The 26,793-nt window shown below is 48.1% G+C and overlaps 2 protein-coding genes across 13 annotated transcripts in view; both read left to right on the top strand.

The window, feature by feature from the left end:
• The window catches only part of CAST (calpastatin), a 61,820-nt gene extending 60,541 nt beyond the window's left edge, over window positions 1-1,279 (top strand). For all 10 annotated transcript variants that reach the window (XM_032675948.1, XM_032675956.1, XM_032675949.1 and 7 more), the window contains one exon: window positions 31-1,279. The gene's annotated coding sequence lies outside the window, so the exon portion shown is untranslated. The remainder of the gene's footprint in view (window positions 1-30) is intronic.
• A 2,039-nt stretch (window positions 1,280-3,318) lies between these two features.
• LOC116781018 (M-phase inducer phosphatase 2-like) lies at window positions 3,319-10,907 on the top strand. 3 transcript variants are annotated; one of them, XM_032676539.1, is made up of 14 exons: window positions 3,320-3,727; window positions 3,956-4,083; window positions 4,569-4,620; window positions 4,830-4,871; window positions 5,170-5,206; window positions 5,344-5,451; window positions 5,527-5,646; window positions 5,987-6,061; window positions 6,492-6,587; window positions 6,952-7,014; window positions 7,117-7,215; window positions 7,577-7,710; window positions 7,821-7,932; window positions 8,164-10,907. In XM_032676539.1, the coding sequence occupies exons 1-14, from the start codon at window positions 3,618-3,620 to the stop codon at window positions 8,302-8,304; spliced, it is 1,317 nt and encodes a 438-aa protein (XP_032532430.1). In that variant the 5' UTR covers window positions 3,320-3,617; the 3' UTR covers window positions 8,305-10,907. The 3 variants fall into 3 exon arrangements, with proteins under 3 accessions (XP_032532432.1, XP_032532430.1, XP_032532431.1); XM_032676540.1 differs by lacking the exon at window positions 5,987-6,061; XM_032676541.1 differs by lacking the exons at window positions 6,952-7,014; window positions 7,117-7,215 and having other exon boundaries at window positions 3,319-3,727.
• The last annotated feature ends 15,886 nt before the right edge of the window (window positions 10,908-26,793 follow it).

Raw genomic sequence — 26,793 nt, 5'->3', positions numbered from 1 at the left:
GAAGATAAGCACTCTGACTTTTCTTTGGCTTTCTTCCCCCCAGGATCCTGGCACATCATGTAAAATGTCTTCTTTCTGTGGGTGGATAGTTACTCCTGAAGAACAAAAGCTGATGCTGAAATCGCATGGTTATTCTGGGTGGTTTTTGTGCAGCGATACTTGCTGGACTTTTTTTTCATCTTTTTCCCCAGTAGTAGGCTTGGGTGGTTTGTTTCTTTCCCTTACCCAGTCAGTTCATTATAGTCTGACTGTTTTTTAATTTCCTTTAGTGTTCAGAAGGAAAGAATGCTTCTATTTGCAAGAAATATATTCCATCAATGAAGAGCAATGCCAAAAAAAAAATTTCTGCAGACTTTTGCACATAACCTCCACATAGTGCCTGTAACTCTCTGAAGAGTTCGTATGTGCTAGCATTTTTAACATTGTGGTGAATGCCTTAAGTGTTCTGGAATATAGTGAGCTTTAGTTATCCTCAGCTGGGGCTGTGCAGGCTTTGCTCAGGCCGGATCCTGGTAGGAAAACCACAGGTCATCTGTGGGTGGATAAAGGCTGAGAAACTGGGGATTAGCTGCTTCTTCCAGCACATCTGGTAATAAAGCAGGTATTTGGGATGCTGCCTTAACTGTAGTTAAATACACTAGGACAGAATTTTTTATCCCCCCCCCCCCTCCCCGCCAATTCCCCCAATTGTATCTGTACTGTTATATCATAATTTCAGGAGTCTCCTGGACTGATCAAAAACAAGTCTTAGTGTAACAGTGACACTGCTACCATCACAGAAGGGGAAATTGAGAAGGGGCAATGAGTCTTGGCCGAAATCAAAGTTCAGGTCCACAGGCAGACTCTTTTTTTTTTTTTTTTTAAATCTTGTTTTGCACTGTTTCTAGTCCTTCTGTTCCTCGCACTCCAGCAGGGAATGCAGAAATAGGGCCGAAGTTAACGCTGCAGGGAACAGTCCCATTTTCCTGCCCTGCGAGAGAACAGGCACAGGCAGGCGCGTCTCACGGGTCTGCTGCAGCCAGGGCTGTCATGACAAGTGTCTCCGTGGCTTTCCCTCTGCCTTCTTCCTCTGCAGAATATCCTTTTGCACATCCTTACACGTGTTACAGCTCCTCCCATCGGCTGCCAGAGGAAGGTCTCCTACCAACACCAAAACCCGGCTCTGGGGTGTGGCCCTGGAGGCAGAGACAGCCCGGAGACTGAAGTTGGGGATATTTAAGACTCGTGACTCTGCTTCCGGTCTGCACTGTGCCACACTAATAAAAGTTCTTAAGGATGCGCTGTGTCGTTCCCGAGCTTTTCATTTATCCCTTGCTTGTGTCTAACAGCTGTTGTAAGGCAAAAGAAACCCCTAGAAATAATCAAAAAACTCCAAAACATTGACATATTAAAATTGAAAATTCAAAACACCCTGAGTGTTGAAGAGTTGTGAAGGCCTTCACAAACTCATCAAAATCCTGCTGCAGTTTTTGCCCCCTTTCCTTTGGATTTCAGAGCTGTATCTGAGTTAACTAGGACTAGATCTAACTTGGGGACTCCCACTGTGCAAGGGAAGCAGCTAAAAGATCAAGACATGAGCCCAGAGTTTTCAGAAAAGAAATTACTTTGCTGGAGAAAATTCCAGTTAGAATTTGTGTTGAAATGTGCAGTGTACAAATAATTAATCATCACCCTTGGGGGACACTAGTGGGTTTTAACTTCTTGGGCAGGTGTGATCTCCAGGTGAGAGAAGAGCTAGGCACAGTCAAATATTTGGGATTGATTCCAGATTATCTATTTTTCCCAAAGACTTTACCTTTGTGTAGTGGGTTGGTTTCTTGGATTTTTTAGGCCTTCCTTAGCAACGGGGTCAGAAATCTAAGGAAGTATTCCATATCATTCCTTTCCGTAACACAACATATAAAAGGCGCAGATAGGAGGCCTTCACTCTCTTCGCTCTTCTGGTGGCTGAAGACGACAGGTCCCTCTTGCAGATGGTTCTGCTTGTATAGGCCAAAGCCTGCCTGCTCCGACCTGCCGTTATCTCCGTTCCATTTGAGAGGTGTGGGGAGTTAGTTCTACTGTCCCGTTCAGGGAAGTATTTAATTCGTTTTTGTATTTATTCGCTAGCTCTCTATTGAAGGTGTATATTTAGAAGATATTTGGTTTTAGTTCTTTTATCCCTGTTTCCCCCTCCCTTTTCCGTTTCCCCCTTGGGAGCTCCCTATTGTGTATAGTATATTCAAATTGTATATATATAATTGTAAATATATATTTTTTATATAATCTGGTTGATCTGGGTTTCTCTCAGTTTCTATAATTTTTTTTTCCTTTCCTCTCTTTGCCCAAAGAGGGAAGGAGGGAGGGAGGGGAGGAGCTTTCACTGAGCGTTTGGAGACTTGGCGGGAAGCCAGCTCAAACTTGCTCACTGTGTTAAAAGTTTCCAGCTGCTTCAGCATCTCTGTGGGGAAACTGAGGCAGGTTGGAAATAAAACACCAGGGCCTCGTGTCAAGGGCACAATAGCAAGAGCAAAGAAATCAAGTACATTTAGGCACATGTGGAAGTTTGTTGATTTTCTTCTTTTTTTAAAGTTTAGAACAGAACTGAAAGTTTTCTGCAGGTAAACAGAGAAAATCATTCACAAAAAAAGAAACTCCACAAAAGAAAATTCCACCTCCAAGTTTTCAGCTTTGCTTTCTTAACAGTCACTTCCAAGGACAAGATACTCATTTTTCCCAGAGCAATTACCTTCCAGTTCTCATTATTATCCAACAGGTGCAATAGAAAGACCCTTAGGAACAACTTGAATTACAGTGTTAGGCAACATGTGAGGCCAAGGATGATGCTGCCTCAGGATTGCCTGGGGCCAGCACCAGTACAGGACCCCTGCGTCCCACTTCCCTGCATCATCCCTTCCCTGGAATACTGGAATCCTGCCAAGCCTACCCGATGCATAGCAGAAAGACACAACCCCTGTGAATAACCAGCAACAGCCAAGAAGGATTTGGCAAAAACCAGCTTTGCCATAGAAGCCTCATAGGACAGAAAACAGGTTTTCCGTGGCTGGAAAGCTCTAATGGGGCGTTTTTGGTGTAAATCCCAGCCCAGAACATCCAGGCTGGGTGGGAAAGTAGAAGAAAAAAACGGTGTGGGCAGGGAGAGGCTGTGCCGGAGCCCCACAGCCGGGAGAGCCGCACCTCCAGCCCGGCAGCGGCGCCTTGAACCCGCGGCCGGGCCCCCAGCGCTGCGGCCCCGCCCCTTCCGGGCCGAGCACGCTCCTTTTCTGTTATGCTCCGCCCCCGCCGCCGTGGCCACGCCCTCAAGCCCGACGCGGCCTCTCATTGGCTGCGGCGTCCCCGGTGTTGTTATTTCGTTGTTGTTGTTTCGTTGTTGTTCCAAACGAGAACGAAACGGGTGCGAGCCGAGTGTGAGAGGAGTGTGAGCTGAGCGTGTCACCTACCACTGACAGCTCTGAACTGTCCCTGTCACCTGTCACTCTCCCCTGTCACCTGTCACTCTCCGCTGTCCCTGTCCCCTGCCGGCTCTGGACCGGACGCAGCCCCGGCGCAGCCCGCGCTCCGCTCCCGGCGAGGCGCTCCCGGAGACCGACACTCGCTCGCCCGATCCCTCCCCTGCCATGGCGCTATGCGGCGGCCGCGGGCTGCCCGGGCTGGCGGGCACGTCCCCGGGGGTGTCCCCGCTCCCCCCGCTGTCGCTGGACGCGGGACACCCGGCGGAGCCGGGCAGGTGAGGGGCTGGGGCGCGCTGGGGGGCTGCGAGGGGCTTTGGCCGCCCGCCCCACGCGGGACTCCCTCGACACGGGAGACATGGGCTGCCCCCACGTGGGGCTCGGGGATGGAGGGCACCGTGCCGGGCCGCTTGGAGGATCTAGGAACCCCCCCTCCCTTCACTCCCCCGGGAAAGGGCCGACGGGCACCCCGGGGCACTGACCTTTCCCCTCCCGACCGTCCGCAGGCTCTGGGACACCTCGAAGCGGCGAGGCGGGGGGCTGTCCCTCCCGCCGCTCTCGCCCACCCTGTCCCCGCAGCCGGTGGCCTCGCCCTGTGCCCGGGACTCCGTCTGCTCCCAGCCCTCGGATGCCGGTGAGTGATGGAGCTGCTGCGCCCCCACAACCGCCCCCTACCACCCCCCGAGCCGGGGGTCTTGCACAGGGTGCTGGGGGGAGTGTTAGAGGGTCCCTGGATATGGAGGTAGGGCTTAGCCGAGTGGCTGCCGAGGGAGGTTGAGGCGGGGGCTTCTGGGGGAGAATGGGCAAGAGCCGTCAGCTCTACTCACTGGGGCTCAGCCACGGAGCACCCCGCTGGGGTCCCTGCCCAGGAGGACACGGGACATTCCATGTGGGACCGGTGCCACCCGCCTTGTGATCCTGGCGGGCAGGTTGACGGCCTTCCGTGAGGGCACAGCCGTTGCCCTTGGCCGTGGTCCCTCTCCGGCCCTGGCTGGAACAGAAGGGAGCACAGCTGGGATGTGGTGGGCTCCCTGCCCGGCCGGATCCTGCCAAGGGCCCTGGGGTGGCGGCAGGAGCCCGATCCCCACCCAGGGCTACCCCTGCCCCTTGTTCCCGCAGGATTGCGGCTGGATTCCCTCATACAGCACGACCCAGCGGCGGCGGAGGAAGCGTGAGTGCCCCATCTCCACGTTCCCCCGGGGACACCCCCTCGCCTTCCCCTGCCTCCCACGGGCAGCCGTGCCCGGGCTCAGCCCTGCTGGAGGCCTGAGCATCCAGCTGTGCTCCCCCAAGCTCTTTCTGGGGGGTGAGAACCTGGACTGCTTGGGCTGGGACGTGGGGTGCCACCCCCCCCAAAGCCCAGCTCTCCTCTGCCCACAGCTTCGAGAAAGCAATCCTGAATTCCAGGAGAGTTCTCCAAGGGTAAGTGAAGGGGCTCTGCCCCTGTGCCAGTCCCAAAAACCAGGCTGTCCCTGTCCCAGACCTAAAACCCAGGCTGTCCCCATTCCCCTCCTGGAGCCCCGGTCAGTCCATCGGTGTTTGCTCAGTGCCTGGATGTGGTTTTGTCCCAGGGTCCCTTTGGGGAGCTAGGACAGCCCTGGGCAGGTCTCACCCCTCTAGGAGGACGTGGGGGACACAGGGCACCATGGCAGAGGGGTGACACACTGCTGGTCCAGGACACTTGCTCTCATTGAATCCTTTTCTTTCCCTGCTCTTGCAGCGCAAAGCTCCATCTGCGGAGGATCCACTCCTTGCCGGTAATTCCTGGAGGCTCTGCAGGGCTGAGCACAGGGAGGCCGGATCCTGCTCTATCCCTGGCCGAGTTGGGAGGAGCAGGATGGAGCTGGGGGTGGGGGGGTTGTGCAGCACCTCTCAGCCCTCCCCTGTCCCACAGCCGTGTCTCCTGAAATCCAGCACGATTGTGAAGGACATCTCCCACTCCAGGGAGTTCAACATCTCCGGGGGCCGAGTTCAGAGGGACCGGAGGGAGTCTGAGGATGAGGTGAGGGGGGCAGCGAGGCCTGGGGAGTGCAGGGCAGGGGCAGAGGGGCGCTAACGTTGTGCCCCCCCACCGCAGGAGGGCTTTGTCCCCAAGAAGCTGCCGACACTGAATCAGCAGAGCCGGCTGGCTGCCGGTCATGGGGCTGCCAGGAGGGACGCCCTGGCCACGAGACCCTGCTCCACATCCAGCCTACTGGTGAGAGGGGCTGGAGGGCTCGAGAGGGACCCGGGGCTGGGGGATCCTGGGGCTGGAGATGGGAGCTGCTGCTCCAACCTCCCCGCCTGCCCTGGAGACCTGTGGATGTTGGAGATGAAGGGGCTGGAGGGGTCACAGGGACACCCGGTCTCCAAATTGGGCAGGCATGGGACTGGCCCCACTGCTGAGCTCCTCACGGAGTTCCTGTGCCTGTGGAGATGGATGGACCTTGGGCATGGGATCCATCCCTGCCTGGGGCTGGGAAGCAGCCCAAAGGACTTCTTCCCTTCACCATCTCCTCTGCTCTCCCCCGTCCCTCCCTCGGCTGCTTCCCTGGCAGAGTGATGCCACCATGCCCCAGAGGACTGAGAATGTGCTGACCACGAGGATGACAAGGAAGGAAGAGGCAGAGCTGGTAAGTGGGGGCCTTGGGGGTTGAACAGAGCCCCAGGCTGCACCCACAGGGTTCTCCAGGTGGGGCCTCGTCCCCTGCCCTCCTGGTGCTGGGGGCTTGCTGGACCCCTAGGCAGCCACACGGGCTCTCCCCACAGTGTCTGGGGAAGTGCAGCAAGTGCCGGCAGCTCTTCTGCTCGCCCTCGGGGACCAGCAGGGCCATCAGGCCCATCCTGAAGCGGGGACACCCCTGTGATGGGGACACCCCTGTCAAGGCCAAGCAGCACAGGAGGGTGGCCAGCACCCCTGCGAGGAAGTGTCGCTGGAGCCGGTGGGTGACGGGGAAGCCCTGGTGGGAGATCCAGCCTGTCCCTATGGATCCAGGACTGTGCCATGCCCCGGCTCTGCTGGAGCCCCTGTTCACAGGAGGACTCTGCTTTGTATCCCTGCAGGAAGAGGGGCTGCAGCATTCCAGGTCTGCCCAGCATGAGAAGATCAGGAGCCTGCCGGACAGCAACAATCAGGAGCTCACTGGGGACTTCTCCAAGGTAGGGCCATGACGATGGGGCAGGTCTGGGGGTGCTCCCCACCTTAATCTGAAACAGGGACCACCATTAGAGCCCTACATGGGTACAAGAGCCCAAACTGACCTGGCGGCCCTTGCCTGGGGACATGGGGCCTTGGGACTGTGACTTCCCAGCCTGCAGCCCACAGAGTGGATGAAGAGCCCAATCCCTGCTCCTCTGGAGCCACCCCAGTGCCACAGGCACGTCTGCCCTGGGCAGACTGCCCCCCTCCCCTGGGAACAGAGCTGGCAGCTGGGGGGGGCCTTCTGGGCTGGGGGAACAAGTGGCACCCTCTAGGAAGTGTCCCTGGGATGTATATGACTCCAGAGCCCATGGTCTCCTCCAGGCTCACCTCCTGCCAATGGTGAAGGGGAAGGACCCAAGCCTGAAGTACATCTCCCCTGACACGGTAAGGGGACAGCAGCCTCTGCCCAGCCCCCCTGTGGGGCTGCCTGCCTGCTCCCTCACCACCCCCAAGGTGTTCCCCCTTGGTGATGGACTCCCCCTGCAGTTGGTGGCAGTACTGACTGGGCAGTGGAACAGCTTCATCGAGAGCAGCATCACCGTGGACTGTCGGTACCCCTATGAGTACGAGGGGGGCCACATCAAGGTCAGAATGGCTCCTATGCCCCCTGGGGCTGGGAGGAAGGGGGTGTCTGAAACCCACCAAACCTCAGAGGTGCTGAGACCCCCACTTAAGGTTGAGCAGTCCCCCCAGGAGGTGCTAACCCCAACAGGGTTAAAGAGCCCCCCCAAGGGTCACCAGGGTTCCCCAGAGGGGTTGAGTAGGCCCCTCAGCAGTGCCAAGCCCACTTAGAGGGGTTGATCCTCAATTGGAAGGAGGAGGGGGATGGTGCCCAAGTAGACTGGGGGATGGTGGTGGCGGGGGGAGATTGGGGGAAGCATCCTTATGTCCCTGCAGATGAAATGGGAGGCAGAAGGGGAAAAAGGTGCCTCCTGTCCCTCTCCAGGGTGCTGTCAACCTGCCCCTGCATCAGGATGTGGAGCAATTCCTGCTGGACCAGCCCATCCTGCCCCTGGACACCAGCAAGAGAGTGATCATCATCTTCCACTGCGAGTTCTCTGCTCACCGCGGGCCCAAAATGTGAGTGGGGCAACGAGGGGGGGAGGGAGGAGGCATTGGGCTCTGCCAGCCCCCCAGGCACGCCCAGATCCCGGCATGCGATGATCCCATGGCCTTTACCTGTGTCCCAGGTGCCGGTTCCTCAGGGAGAAGGATCGTTCCTGTCACGAGTACCCCCAGCTCCACTACCCCGAGCTCTATGTCCTGAAGGGGGGGTACCGGGACTTCTTCCTGCAGTACCCGGTGAGTGCCCCCACTGTGTCCCTGTCAGCAGGGCGAGGCCCGGGGACATGAGAGGGGAATGCCCTGGAACCCCGTGTGCCCTGCCCAGCGGAGAGAGGGAGCTCTGGCTCCGAGCATCCTCCGTGAGGGCAGGATCTCCAGGGCCGGGGGAGCGGGGGCGCTGGGTTTGCTCCGGGCTGGGTGGGGGCCGGAGGCTGCGCTGCGGTCGGTGACAGGGCCGTGGCTTCCCAGACACACTGCGAACCCCAGGACTATCGGCCCATGGAGCACGGGACCTTCCAGGAGGAGCTGCGCCAGTTCCGCTGCCAGAGCAGGCTCCGGGCGGGAGAGCGCAGCCGGCGGGAGTTCTGCAGCCGCCTCCTGCCCCGCTGAGCGCTTGGGGGCCCGCAGCCCCTCCGTGGGCAATGGGGGAGCTGGGGGGTGCGAGGGCTTTCCTTGGCCAAGCAATGTGCTTTGAGTTGGTCTGGTTTCTTAGGATTGGTTTAATGTAGAGGCTATTGTTAGGAGTGGTTTCATGTCTTAGTTATTGTTAGGATTGGTTTAATGTAGTGGTTATTGTTAGTAGTGGTTTAATGTCTTAGTTATTGTTCGGATTGGGGGTTTGCACCTTCTTTATTGTTAGGATTGGTTTATTGTATTGCTTATTGTTAGAATTTTGTTTGTGTCTTGTTTATTGTTAAGATTGTTTTTTCATAGTCTCTGATATCAAACTCCTGAGGTGGAAGGAAAGAAGGAAAAAACACAGGATACTCAATTAGCTACATAGAATATTCCTGAACTACTTTGTTTTGTACAAAATCAACGCACAAAGACCTTCATAGCAGCAAATTACTTCCTTTATTGTAAATGTGGCAACGACTTTAACCACAATCCAGTAAAGGTGTTCCATGGTTCTCCATTTCCTTCAGAGACAAAAAGTCACCCCCAAGGAAATGGGTGGTACTGAGAAGCAGCACAACTGGTTTCCAATATGGTTGCTTTTTTCTTACTGTGAAATTTGCTGGCACAAAATTCTTCATACTGTGATTTCAGCCAAAACATAAGAGAAAATGTCACTGGCAGAATGGAATAATAGAGGTTTATTTTTATTTTGTTTCTCTTTGAAAAGACTTTTGCTTCTAGCAGGACAGCTATAGCAAGCTATAGAAACTTTGCTCTTACTGCATATACACCAGATACAGAGTGTATGAGAAGTTTCTTTTTCAAAATAATTGATTACATTTTCAGCTGAAGAAAATGCATTTCTTCCCCTCAACAGCAGAGGAATGAAGATTTTATGGTTAGATCTTGCTGGATCAGCTTGATCTCACTCCTTTAGTAATATGGTTCCAGGCTGCAATCTTATTATTATGGGTTTTTTTTAGGGGAGCATTTATTAATGCAGCTTCCCTGAAAAACAAACAAAGAAATTATCAAAAGCAACCTCCCAAAGAAGAAACAAACCTTAAGCATCTAGCAACTAGATTCCTTTATATTAATAACAACAACAACATAGATTCAAATAAAACTCAACTACTTTTAGATTTAATTTCACAGACAGGAACTACAAAATGATCAGGCATCAAGCAATTTTCATATGCACAGGGAATAATACAAAAGCCATATTTCTTGATTTATATACCATAGTATATGTTTATATACCATGAAGAAACAAATGATTCTGCTTTCTGGATTAGAGCCTTGAATGGTTTAAATAATGGAGAGTGTAGCCATTGTTCTTTCTTGTGCCAGCCAGCTGCACTAAGCCCAGAAAAGGTTCTCCTTCTCAAAAAGCAGTGTACACATCTTTCCAGCCTGGAAAGTGCTTTCCCCAGAACCAAGCAGTGGATTGTTAAACTTTTGATGCTACAGTAACTCTGTCAAAGCCTTCAGGCTGATGTCGATGATAAGATTTACGGTAGCCTTAATATTTATTGAAAGAAACTAATTGTAATTATAAACACCTAAGAAAATAATTTTATTTTTCTGGGGTTTTTTTTTTGTTATTATTATATTTATGACTTTAAAAAAATAAGAGAGACAGCACTGCCCTGGGGTTGCGTCATAGCTAGAGGCTGACATGTTCCACAGGAGAGATAAATCTACCTCTGATACTATAATGTGGAGCCTCCTCCTCTTCCTCCCACCTTGCATGGCCTTGCACCTCATCTGTCAGCTTTCTGATTATACCATGGAATGGAACTAGGGCTCAGGTTTGGAATTTATTTCCAGGATTCAGCCTATGGGTTTTGAGTACTTTCATATGCAAGCATCCATTTTTAGCTGCTGAGCAGCCTCCTAAAATGGATGTTTATAATAAAATTGAACATCTTCAGCTCGTATAACTTAATTACATTAAATTACAATGCATTAGTATGATGTAGAGGTACATTTCAGAGGTGATAATGGTTGTTTTCCATTAATGTGTCCTAATCATCAGCAAAACCTTGCTCACACTGATCTTTAACCCTTTTAGAAGCAGTTGATGGTAATGTACAAGGCCAGGGGCACTTACAAGAAAACCTGCTGTTTGTTCACAATCTGAAAGTACTGCTTAAATATTAAGGGTTATTATACAATGCAGTTATATACAATATCTGATGATCTGTTAAAATATGGATTAAAAAGAAGATAATATCAAAGAGAATTAACTTTCAGTAAAGTCAGTGTTACCACACCAGTTTGGGTGTCAAACAGTACATTTCTGCTCTTCTAATTATGAAGGACTAGTTATTTAGTTGTTCATTTTTAGTATGGGTCTATATTCTTTGAGTCTACAGCAAAGTAACAACACACCAAGCCTGATTCTTTCTCCAGGAGTCTTTACAGCCTATACTAAAGCTTCATTAAGCTTTTGTCCTCCTCAGAGTGTGCAACTGCATATTCTGCTGTAGTAAAAGGGTGATAATATCAGTGAATACTTTGTATTACAGAAAAATATATGACATCACAAGAAATGGGTAATAAAACTTAATTCAGCATTATGAAACTTAAAATTACAAATGTTTCTTCATTCTCAAGATGCACAATAGAATTTCATGCTGCCCTAGATATTCATAGACTTTGAACCTTTAACCACTGCAATTTATACTTGGCCATTTGCATTTCACTCCAGGGGCACATTTGTGCTGTGAGCAGCACAGTGCAGAAACAGTGGTTTTTGGCTTAGGTGACTTTGTGCACCCAGTGCAGAAGTGAATCCTGCAAACACAAATTCATGACATGAAAGTGTGCAGTGATGGAACCAAACAGCACCTCATCCTTGGACAGATATATCTAGTTCCAGTTCCAGGCTGGAACCACTAAAAAGCTATTATGGCTAAAAACATAATGTCAGGCCACAAAATCAACTTAGCCCCACCCTCCCAAGTGTTCAAAATATTCATTACAGAGGTTAAAAGGATGAATTTCTAATGCTGGTAGTATTCACTTTCTATTTTGAAGTAATTTTCTTTTCCTTATCGTCTCCCCCCAGCAAGCGTGACACACACTGTTTCTGATTCCATTAACCCTTTTAAAACCTCTAATAAAAATCATGAGGTCATTCTTCTTTTTGTCTATTGTGTCTCTCTATTTATACCTCTTAACATTTTTTAAAGCCATTGCTGAGCTATGAAGCCAATTGTCTGGTCATTTTTCATTCAGCTGCCTGGCAAAATTATTTTTGGATATTAGCTACCAAAACAGAAGTATTCTTTCCCAGCTCTCTGCTGTGTGAATTTACACAAACAGTCTTTACAGCATTGCTTTGGGAATTCTCTTACTCCAACATGCAAATGCACCAAGCCTGGCACAGGGGCCTCATATCTGCCAGTTCAGCATATGCAGAACTGTACATCCACTTGTCCAAAGCCTTCTGGAGGCAGAAAGGGTGTGTGGGTGTCAGTAAGTGGGTCTGTGTCAAGTCTCCTGTTGACTTGAGGTCCCAAGTGGAGGTAACACCACAGAATCATTGAGGTTGGCCAAGACCCTTTAAGGGCTTTGAGCCCAACTGCACTTTCAGAGGCACACAAGTCATCGCACCATGCTAGGGCCTGGCCCAGGCTTTCAAGTCCTGTTCAGCCCCACTTAGGGCCTGTGGGAGTAAGGGAAAATCTCTGGAACTGACCAGCACAGCTAGAGCCCCTGCACCTGAACCACTGTGCCAGTATCAGTTGCCCCTGTACACAAAAAGAAATGGACATGAAAGGCATCTTATTTAGTAAAGGAGGACAAGGCAGGCTTTTTGAGAGAATCTCAGATGATGCAGGACATATCCTGCTTCAGGCCTGCTTGCACAATCCAGCCTGCATGCCGGACGGCAGGGACCTATGTTCTCCAGCAGCAGATGTATGTCCTTGAGCAGCAGATATCAGAAAGCTGCATAGAGGAAAACAAGGAAGGAGGTTGTTATCCAGGGTGTGAGAAACCAGAAGATGGGGGGGGCTGGAAATGTACCTTGGCTAGTAGAGCCAATAAAGTTATAGATATTGTGTGTGAAAGTGAATGTAACCAATAGAAAGTTAGAATAGAGCGTGTGAACCCTGTAGGACCCTTGATAATGTGTGTATTTTTGGAATAAAGTTAGAGCATTGACTGTACCTGGATGAGGATGTGTCTTTGACTCTGGAGCTCCTTTTTTGCATCTTCTCGTTTTACAGGCTAAGCAAGGCTATCACAGGAGCAGGAGGAAGAGGCAGAACAAGAGATATCCAGTTGATCCCTACCCCTGAGTGAGCTGCAGGAGAGATGGAAAGATTTCAGCCACCATCCAGGTAAGCACATTGTCACCTGGCTGCTCTGATGGTGGGATAATGTGACTAGCGGTTTGGAATTGGAGGAAAATGAAGCCAAGCAGCTGGGGTCACTTTCTAGGGAAGCAGGCATCAACAAAGCAATTGGAAGAGAATGACTTGTGACACTGACTTGACTAATGACATCCTTGTGCTTTTTGCAGAGGAGGAGGTGAGAGTGCTGAAGACCCACCTGATATAATAAATAATCTGAAAGTGAGAAACATTATGCCTTGCTTAATGATGCATCCTTGTACTGCAGGAAAGCAGGAGAGAGTGAAAGTAGCTGTACAAGCTGTGGAAAATGCTTTTACTATTATTGTTGTGTTTATTGTAATTTTCTCAACAAATTGTGACCCCGTCTTATTATCTTTCCTAGTATTTTTTCCTCCAGTATTGAAATGGGGCAGTTTGAGTGGGCTTGGTTTTCCCACTGAGTTTTAAAACCAGCACAAGGGGTAAATGCATCTGGGCTGGCACATTGTGGCATGATATTGTTGCCTGGGTGGAGAACCTGTTTGTAAAGGTGAATCGTGTTCATGTACACGAGAGTTGAGTCAATGAAGAATACCCAGTTAATCAACAGGTGTCTCCAGCTGCTAACAGTGAAGTGGATTTAGATTGGCAACATAAAGATGAGTAATTTCTGTCTCAGTGGGCCTGTGACAGCTTGGGCCATCAAGGAGGAGATGCAACATGTCAATGGGCTCATGATCGAGGGATGGACTTAACCATGGACACTGTCACACATGTGTCTTGGGTTTACTAGCCCTCCCCTGGAACTGAAGATGCTTAGTTCCAGGTGGATTTCCTCGTGCTGAGCCAATGAGAAGCTGTAGTAACGCCTCTGCAAATTACATATTTAAGTAGCTGGAAGAGAAGGCTTGTGGTGCAGAAGAAATTAGAGCCACTAAGCTGGCTGAGGGGCCGCCAGGCCCCACGGGGGCCGCCTCCCCCCCACCCTGGCCACTGAGGCCGAGCTGGGCCCCTGGCTGAGAAGTGCAGCAGAGCTGAGAAGAAATTCCACAGAGCAAGAGAGAAACTGCCCAGGAGTTCTCCGGCCAGCCTTGCCGCTTCCCCCCACTGCGGGGAGAGGTGGTGGCAGCCTGGCCAGGCTCTGTGGTGCCTGGTGCAGCAGCAACGCACGACGCAAAGCAGAGCAGCCTGGAGCAGGCCCGGAGCGGCAGTAGTGCATGACACGGAGCATGTTGGGAGCGGAGCAGAGCGGAATGGAGAAGAGAAGCACAGCTACCACCACCACGAGAGAGAGAGAGAGAGAGAGAGAGAGAGAGAGAGAAAAGCCACACTGAGCAGGTTTATTCTGGGTAGAACTCTGTTGAAAATTATCTGGGTATAAACAGACTGAGATGAACCCCTGAGGAAGGCACTCACTGAGAAAAAGAACTGTTGCAAAGATGGCAACAGGAGCTGAGGCAGGTGCAGGAAGAAGTAAAAATGGCCAAGCACCTGCTTGGGATCGATACTGTGTGACACTGTTACCAACGACTAATACAGAAAAGGACTGTTTTATTGTTACCAGGTTTTACCAAAGAACTTGTTCGGACAGTTTTATTCCAAGTTTTTCCAATTTCAATGTATTTTCCCCTCACAAATACCTCCATTTTTCCTATTGGTTCCCATCTGCTGCATTGCAGATACTCTCCCCATTGGCTCCTGTTGATTCCATATTCCCTCCTTCCTTCCCTGGTTGGCTGTTTCCCCTGCCAGTCCCATGCTCCTCCCTCCTTTCCAGCACCTTCCATCCGGACTCTATATAAGTCTGACCCCTGCCTCAATAAAGAATGATAGCACGGTGACCGCTCCACCACGTGACAGTACGTGTCCATCCTTTACTTCGCCTGAACCCACTGGCTGTCGCAATCCCCTTCCTACCTCAGACTGTGGCAAACCCCAGAACCTGCGACCCAGGGGAGGGGTAGGTCTGACATGGAGGGGTCCTCCGAGAGCTTATTCCCCTGGGAGGGACCCCATGGAACAGGGAGAAGACTCAGAGCTTTAACTCCCTGTAATGTGTGGTGAAGATCATGGTGTAGTGAGTTGTCCCCTCGCAGCCCATGAAAGGAACTCAGGGGGTGCAGAGACCCCTTGCACCCCTATTGGATGAGAGACTTTAGCTATTGCCCTGAGAGTTTCTCCTCCTGCATTGGCCAGGGGGCCAAGGGGTGGTAGAAGTGTGTTTAATACTGTATATTTCATGACTTTTTAATTTCTATTCTGTTAGCAATAAATTTTAATATTATTCCTCACATTGAGTCTGTTTTGCCTGTTGTGGACCTCTCCCAACCTTTTAGCAATTTTGTGGGGGTTTAAAAAATTGGGCTAGAGTAAACCATGACAACAGGTTATCCATGAATGTGAAACATGCACTGCAGATAGGCAAGTCACGTGTTTAAAGCCTCTCTGCTATGGAGAACGATGGCTGAAATATAAATATGGGGAGCCCTGGCAGACTGACTATCTCACACTCCCACAAACCCACCAAAGCAAGTGCTGTATGCTTGAAATAGCAGAAGCAATCACTGGATGGTTGGAGACACAGTGTCCTGGGCCTTGAAACATGATATTTCCGAAAGAATTGAGTCAGACAAGAGGACTCATTTCCAAAACAATCTTATAGACACTTGGGCCAAAGAAAGTGGCTGAAGTGGGTATTGATGCCAAGAAAAAGTGGCAGCGGTAAAACTCAATAGCCACAGGTACTATTAGGCCAGTATTTGTTTATTTCAGTGCCAGATTTGTGGAGGATAGCTCTGCCTAACACACACTTGCTCCCCCTTCCCAACTTCTACTTTATACAGTTAGCTCATATATTCATAGCATATTTTTACATATTCATGACCTTTCCGAGACTGGGCGATGTTTTATTTAAATCTTGGGACACGCCTTCTGGCATCTGCACACTTCTCTCTGGTGGTCGTCCCTGGTGGTCGTGGGGATGAAGGCTCGAACTCTTCCTCTCTGAACTTTTCACCCTGTTCTCGGAGCATGCGCAGTCCCTCAGTATCGTCTCACAGCGACAGCTCCTCATTGGCTGCCCATCTGCTCAGCACCTCATTGGCTGCTTATTTGCTGCACTTTGCTACATTACACACCCTCTCATTGGCTGCCCCTTCGCGCCATCACGCAGCTTTCCCGTTGGCTGCTTATTGGCAGCTCCTTATTGGCTGCTTACTGGTAACACAACTTCCTTCTTAGCAACAGCACACGAACCGCAAAACTATACTATTTAAGTTACGCAGACTAATATTTTCCCTTATCAGTATATCACATGCATCAGCATCTAGGAAAATTGAAAATCAAGGAACTGTTAAAGGCTACATAGAGAGCAATGGATGATGGGATCCTCAAACACTGGGATACATATTTAGCAAGAGCCACCTGGTGAATCAGGCCTGTGGGATCTGCAATCAAGCTGGCTCTGCCCCATCAAAACCCTTATGTACCACAGAAGGGAATAAAGTTCCTGTTGTGCACATTAAAAATATACTGAGGAAAACAACCTGGATTATTCCTGCCTCAAGCAAAGGCAAGTCCATACACAGGACTACTTTTGCTCAAGGACCTGGGTGGATGCAGTTGGTGGGTCATGTGGGAGGATGGGGAAGTCCAGTGTGTGCTTCAAGGGTATTTGATTCGGGGTAAGGATGGACAATGAATCAAAATGTGTGACGTTAATTGCTGTATAATACTGCATATTATGATTTCCATGGCACTCAGTGGATTTTACAGAGATGGTCCACAGACTAATGATAGCTGTGTATATACATATATCAAAAGACAGGAAAGATGCATTGGGAAGTGTAAGACCCTGCATAACATAAATGGTACGGAATGAGGGTGAATAATGCCCTGGTTTCAGCTGGGACACAGTTAATTTTCTTCTCAGTAGCTGGTGTAGTGCTGTGTTTTGGATTCAGTATGAGAAGTGCTTACCCTAAACTGAGGACTTTTCAGTTTTCCATGCTGTGCCAGTGGTAGGTGGATAAGAAACTGTCAGGGAGCATTGCCCAGACAGGTGAGCTGACCAATCCAAGTGTTTCAGAGAACATCATGCTCTGTATATGAACTGGGGAGTGTTAGCTGGGAGGGCCTGATTGCTGCTGGGGGCCAGGCACTGATCAGTGGGTGCTGAGCAACTGTACTGTGCATCACTTGTTTCTCTTGGGTTTTGTTCCTCTCCCTTTCTCCTTTTCATAACAATTATTAGTAGAATTAATAGCATTTCAATCATCACCCTGTTGTTATCTCAACCCACAAGATCTTTCTGATCTCTTCCGTTCTTATCTCAACCCACAAGATCTTTCTGATCTCTTCCCCACTTGGGGTGGAGGTAGAGGGGGATGGAGTCAGTGGCTGCTCATTAGTTACATTAAACAGTGGAAGAGCTTTATCAGAATAGAATTTGCTCCCCGAAAAACCCAGAACAATCTCTGAGTGTGCAGGTCTGAACTTCCCAGAAGTTCACAGCTCAGTACAAGGCATAGGCAGCATCGTGAGCCTAAACAGCAACAACTTTGTCTGCTATTCTGTTCCTTGCTTTGTAGTCACAGTAATGAAATCCAGGGGGAATTAAAAGTATCCTGACTGCAGAGTCCATCTGCAGAAATACATAACCATTGACTAGCAAGGACAATCAGCTAATAAAATCAGTGCTTCATTATGACCCTCTTTTAAGCAGGCTGCTGATAGAGTAATTTTGACCTGAATTTAGCATGACAGGAAATGGATATTCCATGAAACTCATTGTGTGCTCATTTAAACTGTTTTACAGAGAAACCAAGAAGTGATTTTTTTGCAGGCTCTCACCAACAGGAATTTCTCTGCAGGTTGCTCTGCTGACAAGCAAATTTTATGTGTGGTACCCTTCCCCAAGCACAGCCAGCAGGGCATGGTTACAAATGCCATCTGCAAAGGTCAGAGCTCCCCTCACAGACCTCAGCTAGAAGAGGTGTTGCTACTGTCCAGCATCATCCTCAGCTCTGCAGTATCCTTCAAAAATAAGTCCATTCAACTCAAGTGAGTGTGCATTAATTCATATTTATTCCTCTGGGGCACTACTGGCCTGCTCTTTCCCCTATGTATGAGCAGGAAACCAAACCAGCCATGCTCATTTCACCGCACATCCCAGAAAATTGAGTTTGCTGGGACTGATGGATGTCACCAGCAGCTCAGAGCTCATTAGAGAGTCTAAACTAATGTCCTGGCACTGTAGACTTGCTTCCCACAGCATGCATGAATGCACGGCACTTCCTGGGCTTGAAAGCGCTCCCAGCAATGGTGCTCCCACTGTCCTGACTGGAGACTCAGTGCAAGTCTCTCAAAGGAAATGGAAACATTATTTTTTTCTCCTCTAGTTTCTCCTATAAGAGTGCACTGCTCCTTTGTATATCTGATTTAGGCCTCTAACAGAGGCTTTTGGCACAAAGGTCATCTGCTGCCTTTGTGTTTCAGTTACAGTAAGTGTAGGAAAAGGACAGGACACCCACGTCATGCTCCCCAGACTCTTGTGGGTTATGGCTTATCATGCCCAGCCATACTGTGTCTTTTTTTCTTGCTGCCAATCTTCTTCTGCTGTGCAGCCAGAATTCCCTGCAAGATCTGAGAAGGGGTCAGATCCATCATCCATTGCTGGTCTCCTAAGGGGACACACAAGCATATGCAACACTGCCTTCACAGAGGTGCAGAAATGTGGCTTTCAACCCTTTTATAATTCTCTTTTTGTCCTTAAGGTTCATATACCTTGGATTCCCCTTTTTACCTCACCTCAATCACTGCATTCCTAATTTCTTCTTTTCTTTGAACACATGGGAGATCTTCATGCCACATGTAAGACTCAGTTTGTGCTTCTGCTGACACTCTCCTTCCCCACTATCTGCCTTAAGCCCCTTCTCTCCCCCACACTCTCACCCGAGCATTGGCTGGTTGTGCCTTCCTCTGATTTTCTGCTGTCCTGTTATTTTCCAAGATCAAGCCCCCAGCCTCCATACATCATACACCATGTATGATCCCCACCCAGACCTTCCCTCCACTACTCTCTCCAGCTCTTCTGTCTCAGATACTGAGGTGTCACACAGCCATGGCTGCTCCCGAAATCTGAGACAAAGTTCCTTATCTTTCCACCTTTCTCTCTCTGTCATTTGTCAAGCTAGATATAAAATTTGTCTCTCTCACAGATTAAACCACCTTTGGGGGGCAGGGGGGAGGAGCAATGGAAGCTGTCTCCATTCTGCAGCTCTGGCTTGCCTCAATAACGTCAGTTAACGTAGGCAGATGGGCAATGACTTCAAATCTCTGCCCTACCTTTTACAGGATCAGTTGATGACCATGTAGTTATGCTGCTATTTTAAGCTTTAATCTCCTTGCTTTCTAGCTAGCTGCAGGCAACTGAGAAAGTGGATATATTGCTACCTCCTTGCACATCCACGCTGCAGTTCTTCTCTCTGTATAGTAAACCAGGAGTCCTACTCCAGTACAAAATGTCATGGTGGAATTTCAGTTGCACTTGGCTCTGACCCCCTTAAAAAGCAGAGAGGAGGACAGAAATTCACTTTCAAGTACTTTTAACGCTCTTCACCTTAAAATTATTTGAACAAGGATTTGATACCTTATGTGTGGTGGGTTTGAACTCCATTCTTCAAGTAGCATTAAGGTGAAAGTGCTAGATGCAGGGTCCCTTGTTGGCACTGCACTCTCCACAAGGCAACAAAACCATAAATACAAGCAGCAAGCTGCCTACATTTCATTCAGAGACAGAACCTAGATCCAGAACTAAACAACCTTGAAACTTTGCTTTAGAGTGTGCATTTGCCTTGGGGTCAGTTATTTAAATAAATTATTTGAAGTGCTCACTTTGGGAAGACAGGAGGGAGTTACACACTCCACACTGCCCCCATGATCCTGGGCACACAGGCCAACATACATGGAAGCTCTTCTAATTCCAGATGATCTCATGATGTCCTTTTCCATGTGGAACCTCAGCATCTCCTGGGAGTTGAGGTCTGTGGAGCACAGGGCCAGACACGTGCCTGCAAGAGCAGGGACTAAAAGGGAGCCTGTGGCACAGGTGGGGACAGGGAGCACAACAACAGGTGCTGCTGACACCCAGGCCTGGGGGAGCTTGTGGGGATCTGGCAGAAGTCCTGGGATAACGTGAGTCATGGCAAATTCACATCTTCCATCTCTCTGCCTTGTCTTTGCTCTTCAAATCTTTTGCAAAGTTCTTCAAATGTGCCCAAAAAACTTCTGTTTGAAGCTGAGCAAAACTGCAGGTGTTTCAAAAGAGCACATGCCCCCAGGAAGATCCGGTAAAACCACTGTTAAATATAAATGCTCGTCAGTGAATAGCAAGTGACTCATTTGGCTGGCAAATGGCAGGTTTTTCCAGCCAGGCTCATGCGAATTCTCCTCCGCCCAGGCAGACTGATGGAGAGACAGTGCCATCAGCTGGGCACTTGCAGCCACCTGCTCGGAGCTGTCTGACCAGAAGGGGCGGGGGGGGGGGGGAGCGGCTCCAAATAACCACATCTTTTGTGCTCGAAAAGTTCTTTGTGGCAGACAACAGTGCACTCCGAGCATGGGTCTGCCCAAGGTGAGGAGGGGAAACCAGCCTGCAGCACAAAATCGAGATTAGGAGGTCTTGAGCCCACTAAGAGGATAGCGGCTAATCCTGGCTCTGAATCAGCTTTAGGGACCTTGTATCCCACATGGTGCACCCCGGCATCCACTAGCAGTCACTACCTGGAGAGTGTGCTGTATTTGACTGAGATAGAGTTAATTTTCTTCAGAGTAGTGAGGGCTGTTCTGGATCTGTGCTGAAAAAAGTGCTGACAATACAGGAATGTGTTTTTTTTTTATTTCTGAAGAGGGTTGCACAGCATCAAGACCTTTTCTGGTTTTCTCACCAACCCATCAGCGAGGGGGCTGGGGGTGCACAAGGAGTTGGGAGGGGACCTAGCCAGGACACCTGCTCCCAACTGACCAAAGAGATATTCCAGACCATATGGTGTCAGGCTTAGTATATAGAGCTGGGCAGAGAAAGAGGAAAGGAGTGTGTTTGGAACAATGGCATTTGTCTTCCCAACACCTGCCTGCCCATGGAAAGCAGTGAATAAACTCCTTGTTCTGCTTTGCCTGTGTGCATGACTTTTGCTTTACCTGTGAAACTGTCCTTACCTTAACCCATGAGTTTTCTCACTTTTACCATTTTAATTCTCTCCTCCATCCCTCTGGTGGGGCAGTGAGGGAGCAGCTGTGTGGTGCTCCTTTCTGGACAGGGTTAAACCACAACAGTATGGCACCATCAGTGCCCCTGCCATAGACGCAAAAGCCTTTGCCCACAATTTGCTTCGGGAACCTCTTATAAAGGAGAGGGAGGTGGCAAGTTAGAGAATTGGTATTCCATAATCTTTAATGGCCAGAGGAGTGCAGCCGACTGTACAGCCCAGCAAAGTGCAGAGAGTTGAAAACCTTATTGATTATGCTCTCTCTCTTCCTAACTGCAACTGGCCTCTCCACTGGAGTGTACCAGCACGTCTCTCCCTGAAGGTGAGAACTCATACTTCCTCCTCTCCTCTTACCTCCTGCTGCCTCATTCTCTACTGGAAAAACAGCAGCAGACCCTTTTTCCCAGGTGTGCTTGGTGTTATGCCATGTGAAAAAAAACTTCTTTTCTCTGCTTTGTCTCCTTCTGTTGCCCCTGTTCCTCCCCAGTTTATCTCCTTGGTGCCTGTCTTCATTTTGCTGCTGGCTGGCTGCAGGGCTTCTCAAATCTGGTTTTAAAATGTAAAGTGACTCCAGGACTGTGTGGCTCCAGGCCAGGCCTTCACAGGCAGTGGCTGAGAAAATGTACTTATTCACTGCTTTCTGACATGGGTCAAAGCTTGTTCCAACAGGTGCTTTGGCATGAGAGGAGCAACTTCAGAAACTGACAAAATTATGTGATTTGAAGAACTCAGACTTCAGCTTCATGGATGAGTGACTCCTGAGCAATATACACGTTTTTATGTAACGGGTCTTTTGTTTCTTTCTAGCAGCTCCCAAGAACTTTTTTGGCTCTGCTTAATTTGAGTTGTGTATATAGGTATATCCTACTTATACAGATATATCCTCTGTCCTGAAGAGTTTCTCTCTCTCTCTCTCTCTCTCTCTCAGCACTTATTGAGGAAATTTGCCCGTCTGGCCACCAAGAGCCACTACCCAAGACTTTAATTACTGGAACTGAAGCCTCTTCACAGCAGACAGTGTGAGGGGTCAGAAAAGAAAGAAATTCACACAAGTTAAGTGAAATTGAAGGTGAAGGCATACCCAAAATGTGCACAACCCATCTCTGTTTAGTTTCCTCTGCAGCCACATACAGTTTTTCTTATCAGTGTACTGATCTGAAGAAGACTGTGACCCAGGCTGCAGCTGTGAGTATCTGTGATACTTCTGGTACCATGGCATGGGGTGGGATCCAGGAGGTTTAGAAGCCTGTCTCTTGAAAAATACACTGTCACACTCATGGATGAAGCAGCTGATTTAAAAATTGAAATGGCATGTGGTATACATGGGAAATTTGTGCATGGTAGCAATACCAAAAGTATAAAACAAAATAAGAAGTGGGAGAGAAAATAATGATGGAATTTACCAGTAAAAGGTACTCTGGAGAACACAAGGTATGGTTTGATTAGGTATGGTTTTCTGTCACATCTTTAGGAATTTTATAATGTAGGTTTTGGGCCATGTGCAGATAATAACCTTTGTATGAACATGAGGAGTACCAGGAGCATGCAGAGATGCTTTCACTAAAATTACAAAACTAATCTGTGTGAGGAAGGATGTTTATGTCTTCTGGAAGAGTCTGTGGTTCAACATCAGGCCAGCAATACTCCCGTCCATGAGCTAAAGGACTTCCTGTGGGGCAGCCTGTTGTGCACCTTCCCAGCTGTGCTCACAGAAGTCAAGTTTCTACAGACGCAATCAGCAAAACCTCCAAATCCAAGTGCTGCAACTGATAAAGGAGATGCTCCATGACACATTTATTTTTTTCTTATTTTCCTTTCCCCTCAGAAATACCCAAAGCTTGAACTCCAGGCTGCATGGAGCAAGGGAGAGTGAGCCAGCACAGACACTCTGCTACCGGGTGCAGCATGTGTCTTTACTGGATTCAGACTCCAAGCTTTTCTGTCACATTGATGATGTGAAGTTGGAGCTGGGGTGAAAAAATATTTCATCTTGCCTATCCTGATTTACAGTGTATTGAGTGATGGTGGTGGTTTGGTGGTTTTAACATCAATTTCACCAAACAACTTTCTTCCCTCTTTGCAATCCAGTGCCCCTAAGACAGATTTACCACTGACATACAGTGCTTTAAATGAGGACACCTTATTTATACTGGCATGAGGGTATCGCTAAATGAAGAGCAATTCAAGTCTCAGGTTTTTTTGTTTGTTTTGGTTTGGTTTTAGTTCTAGGGTTTGTTTTTCTTTTTTAAAAAAAGAGTGCCTTAGTGTGTTATGATGGTTTTGACCAGCATACAATTAATTTGCTTCAATGTAGCTGGTATGAGGCTGTATTTTGAACTTGTGCTGAAAACACAAGACAATATAGAGATGCTTTTGCTGTTGCTGAAGAGCGCTTGAGCAACATCCAGGCCTTTTCTACTTCTCCTACTGTTCTGATGCCAAGGGGGTGGGAGGGTTCATGCGAAGCTGGGAGGAGACACAGCTGGGATAGCTGATCCCAACTGACCAAAGCAATATACCATATATTCCAGACCACATGATGCTGGGCTCAGCATATTGAGCTGAGGGGAGAAGAAAGGAGGAGAGGACGTTTGGAGGAATGGCATTTGTCTTCCCAAGTCTTCGTTAACCCATGACAGAACACAGCTTTCCCAGGAATGGCTGAACATCTGCCTGCCCATGACAAGCACTGAATGAATTCCTTGCTTTGCTTTGCTTGTGTGAGGGGCTTTTCTTTACCTTTTAAGCTGTCTTTATCTCATCCCACAAGTTTTCTCACTTTTACTGTACTGGTTTAGTCTAGGCCTTCCCTGGCAACCAGGTTGAAAACAAGGAAATATCCATGTCCCAGTATTCCATTCTATTTCTTTACATAAGCAGAAGTTATAATACAAGGGGGAAGAAAGTTAGAGGACAGATTTCTTCCTGTGAAGTTGGAGACAGTAGGTTCCCTGCAGCCAGTCTCACTTGTGTGGGAGTGAGGCCTGTGAGGCCTGTTGTTTTTCCGATCCAAGAGGAGAGATTTAGTAGAATGGTTCTCGTTTTCTTAAGGAAAGTATTAAAATTTTGGTTTGTTCTTTATTAGTTGGGTATATCTGGTTTTCTGTGTTTTGGGGGTTGGGGTTCTCTTTTCTTATATGTATATAGTGTTTTTGTAATTGTAATTAAGCGTAAATACATATATATTGCTTTAATTCTGTTATTTTCAGTTCTTTGGTTCTTTTTTTCTCCCTTCTCCCTCTTTCCCTGTTTTCGAGAAAGGAGAGGAAAGGTCTTGCTGTGGTCCTGAGGACTTGGTGGGGAGCCAAATCCAAACTAATACGTTTACCCTTCTGCTTCTCTCCCCCATCCTGCTGCTCAGGGAATGAGAGAGTAGATGTGTGGGGCTTGGTTGCCAGCTGGGGTTAAACCACAATATGTGTATAAAACCAGAAATGCAGTAGATTTTAATGTGCATTCCAGGGCAGGAAAAGCAGTTTTTCAAGTTGCAGAACAGATTTACTCTCCTTCCTTTATAACTGGAAGAACTACTAAGAAAATTCACCAAAATCCAAAGCTCTGCTACAGTAAGTATACAACACACAGTTCTTACAGCAAACCAATGTGTGTGTGTAGATTTTAATTTTAAATGGTTGCAGAGCCTGTAGAAATAAATAATATAATAAAGCAGAATAAATAAAAATAAATAATAAAGCGGATTTGATAGCCACAGCCTTCTCTGCATGCACATAAATAAAACCTTACTGTGTTTCCCTCAGCACAGTGACTGATTCAAAGAACAGAGGGAAAGCCTGTTTTCGTCTGCCCACTGTCCTCTCTTCTTGACATGCAGCAAAGCACCCCAAGAGAGATGACAGAATTTGTCAGAGGGGAGAAGGAAATTTCACAAAACTTGTTTTCTTGAGTTATGATAGAAACACTGCATTAATTGCATTTGGTATAACGAGCCATCATCAGACGGAATTTTGAGGCTTTGGTGCTCATCAAGGTAATGAAGCGATAATCAAGAACTGTCACGATCTCTTAGCCCATCCACAGTGGCTTCCAGGAAGCCCTGGGTGTGGCCCACAAAAGCTGCTACCCAGCTCAGCTATTTTCAGGTAGTTTGCTGCAGGAAAGCCAGGGAAGTCTTTGCTGGTTTTTGATTGTTTCCTATCCCATACACTGAGGCACCTTGAGGCACACAGGATTTTCTGCTGCTTCACTGATCTCCCCTATAACTGGCTGTTTGTGCTGATGGTTTCTGACCTTCTTCTCAAAGAGGGGAAAAAAAAAAGAAAAATGATGCAGGAAGAAAACTCTGCATTAATGAGAAGCCTGTTGGGTCAGTTTGTCTGGGACTTGTTCCTTGCTTTTGTACATGTCCATGTGTACCCTCAAAAAACAGAAGGGCTCCAAGTCAATAGTGGGAGTGAGTGGCCCTGTGGGATTTTTTTAAACACCAAAAAAAGACCTTTTCAAAGTCACAGTGACTTTGAGCTGCACAAGAAGAAAGGTAACCTGATGCCAGAGCCATGCTGAATTGCACATAAGCAGCTCCAGTGTCTGTAGGCAATCGAGGGTCCATCCCTTCTCAAAGCAAACATACTATGTCATAAAGGCCATCCATAGCCTCCTTCCTCCCTTATTATTTAGTTAGCTTGGTTTTTCAGACAGAGTTTTAACTACTTTCAATCCTTCATCCATACAGAAATGTAACAACCTGCTGCCTCCTCCTCTCACAATACACAGATTCATTGGCACTGCAAATGAGTGTAAGTCTGCGGTCCAACTATCGTTTGAAGAAAATACATGCTCCAGGCATGCCTGGAGCAAGAAGAATAGGATATTAACTTTCTAATTCTCATGAGTCTCAGGGTAACAAGTGCTTCTAGGAGGTGGCTAGGTAGGGCTGAATCTTGGTTTATGCTTCAAATACTAAATGTAAGAAAGTAGTATGTTTGGTGCCAGAAGAAAATAGCTCTAGAGAAAAGTCCTTTCTTACATTTCTAACCTCAGTTTTAAAGAAAACTGACAAATAGATGCACCCAATTCACCATTCTCTGTGGACACAATTTAAATGCAACTTCTAGTTATTCTGTGATTACCCAAGTTGATCCATTCTTGTTTTAGGGACCTGAAGTATTTTCCCCTTCTCCAACTTCTTGGCATTGTTTCCTTTGAGTCTTCTTTCTGTGATATCTCTTTTTTTGGCTTAAAATATGCTAACAGCTTTAACTTACAAGATATTCTCTGTCCCCTAGCATCCTGCCAGTAGCATTTCTGCCCATACATTAGTTCAGTGACCAGTGACGATCTGCTTGTCCAGGATCCAGGTTCCCAAGGGCTTCCAAGAAATCGCACATGTTCCTGTCATGTTCCCCAATTTCCCAGTGTATAAGGGAGCAATAAGTCATTATAGGTTCCTTTAGGACCAACTCTAATCATCTGAAGTATTTCTTCGTATCAGTCCTTTCCCTTTTAAAAATCTCCCATCGCGGAAAAAAAGAACACAAGCAACTATAAAGAAAATATTCTTAGTAGGTCTTTCGTTGCTCAAATTCAAAGATTCGTAGAATGGTTTGGGTTGGAAGGGATCTTAAAAGATCATGTAGTTCCACCCTCCTGCCACAGGCAGGGACACTTTTCACTAGACCAGGTTCCTCCAAGTCCCATCCAACCTGGCCTTGGACACTTTCCAGGGATGGGGCAGCCACAGATTCTCTGGGCAACCTGTACAAAAGCCTCACCACCCTCACAGGGAAGAGCTTCCTCCTAATACCTGATCTAAACCTTCTCTCCTTTAATTTGAATCCATTCCCCCTTGTCCTGTCACTATATGGCCTCATCAAAAGTCCCTCTCCAACTTTCCTGTAGGCTCCCTTCAG

The sequence above is a fragment of the Chiroxiphia lanceolata genome, chromosome Z (assembly GCF_009829145.1).
Source record: "Chiroxiphia lanceolata isolate bChiLan1 chromosome Z, bChiLan1.pri, whole genome shotgun sequence".
NCBI classification, from domain to species: domain Eukaryota; kingdom Metazoa; phylum Chordata; class Aves; order Passeriformes; family Pipridae; genus Chiroxiphia; species Chiroxiphia lanceolata.
This window is presented reverse-complemented; position numbering and strand designations above follow the sequence as displayed.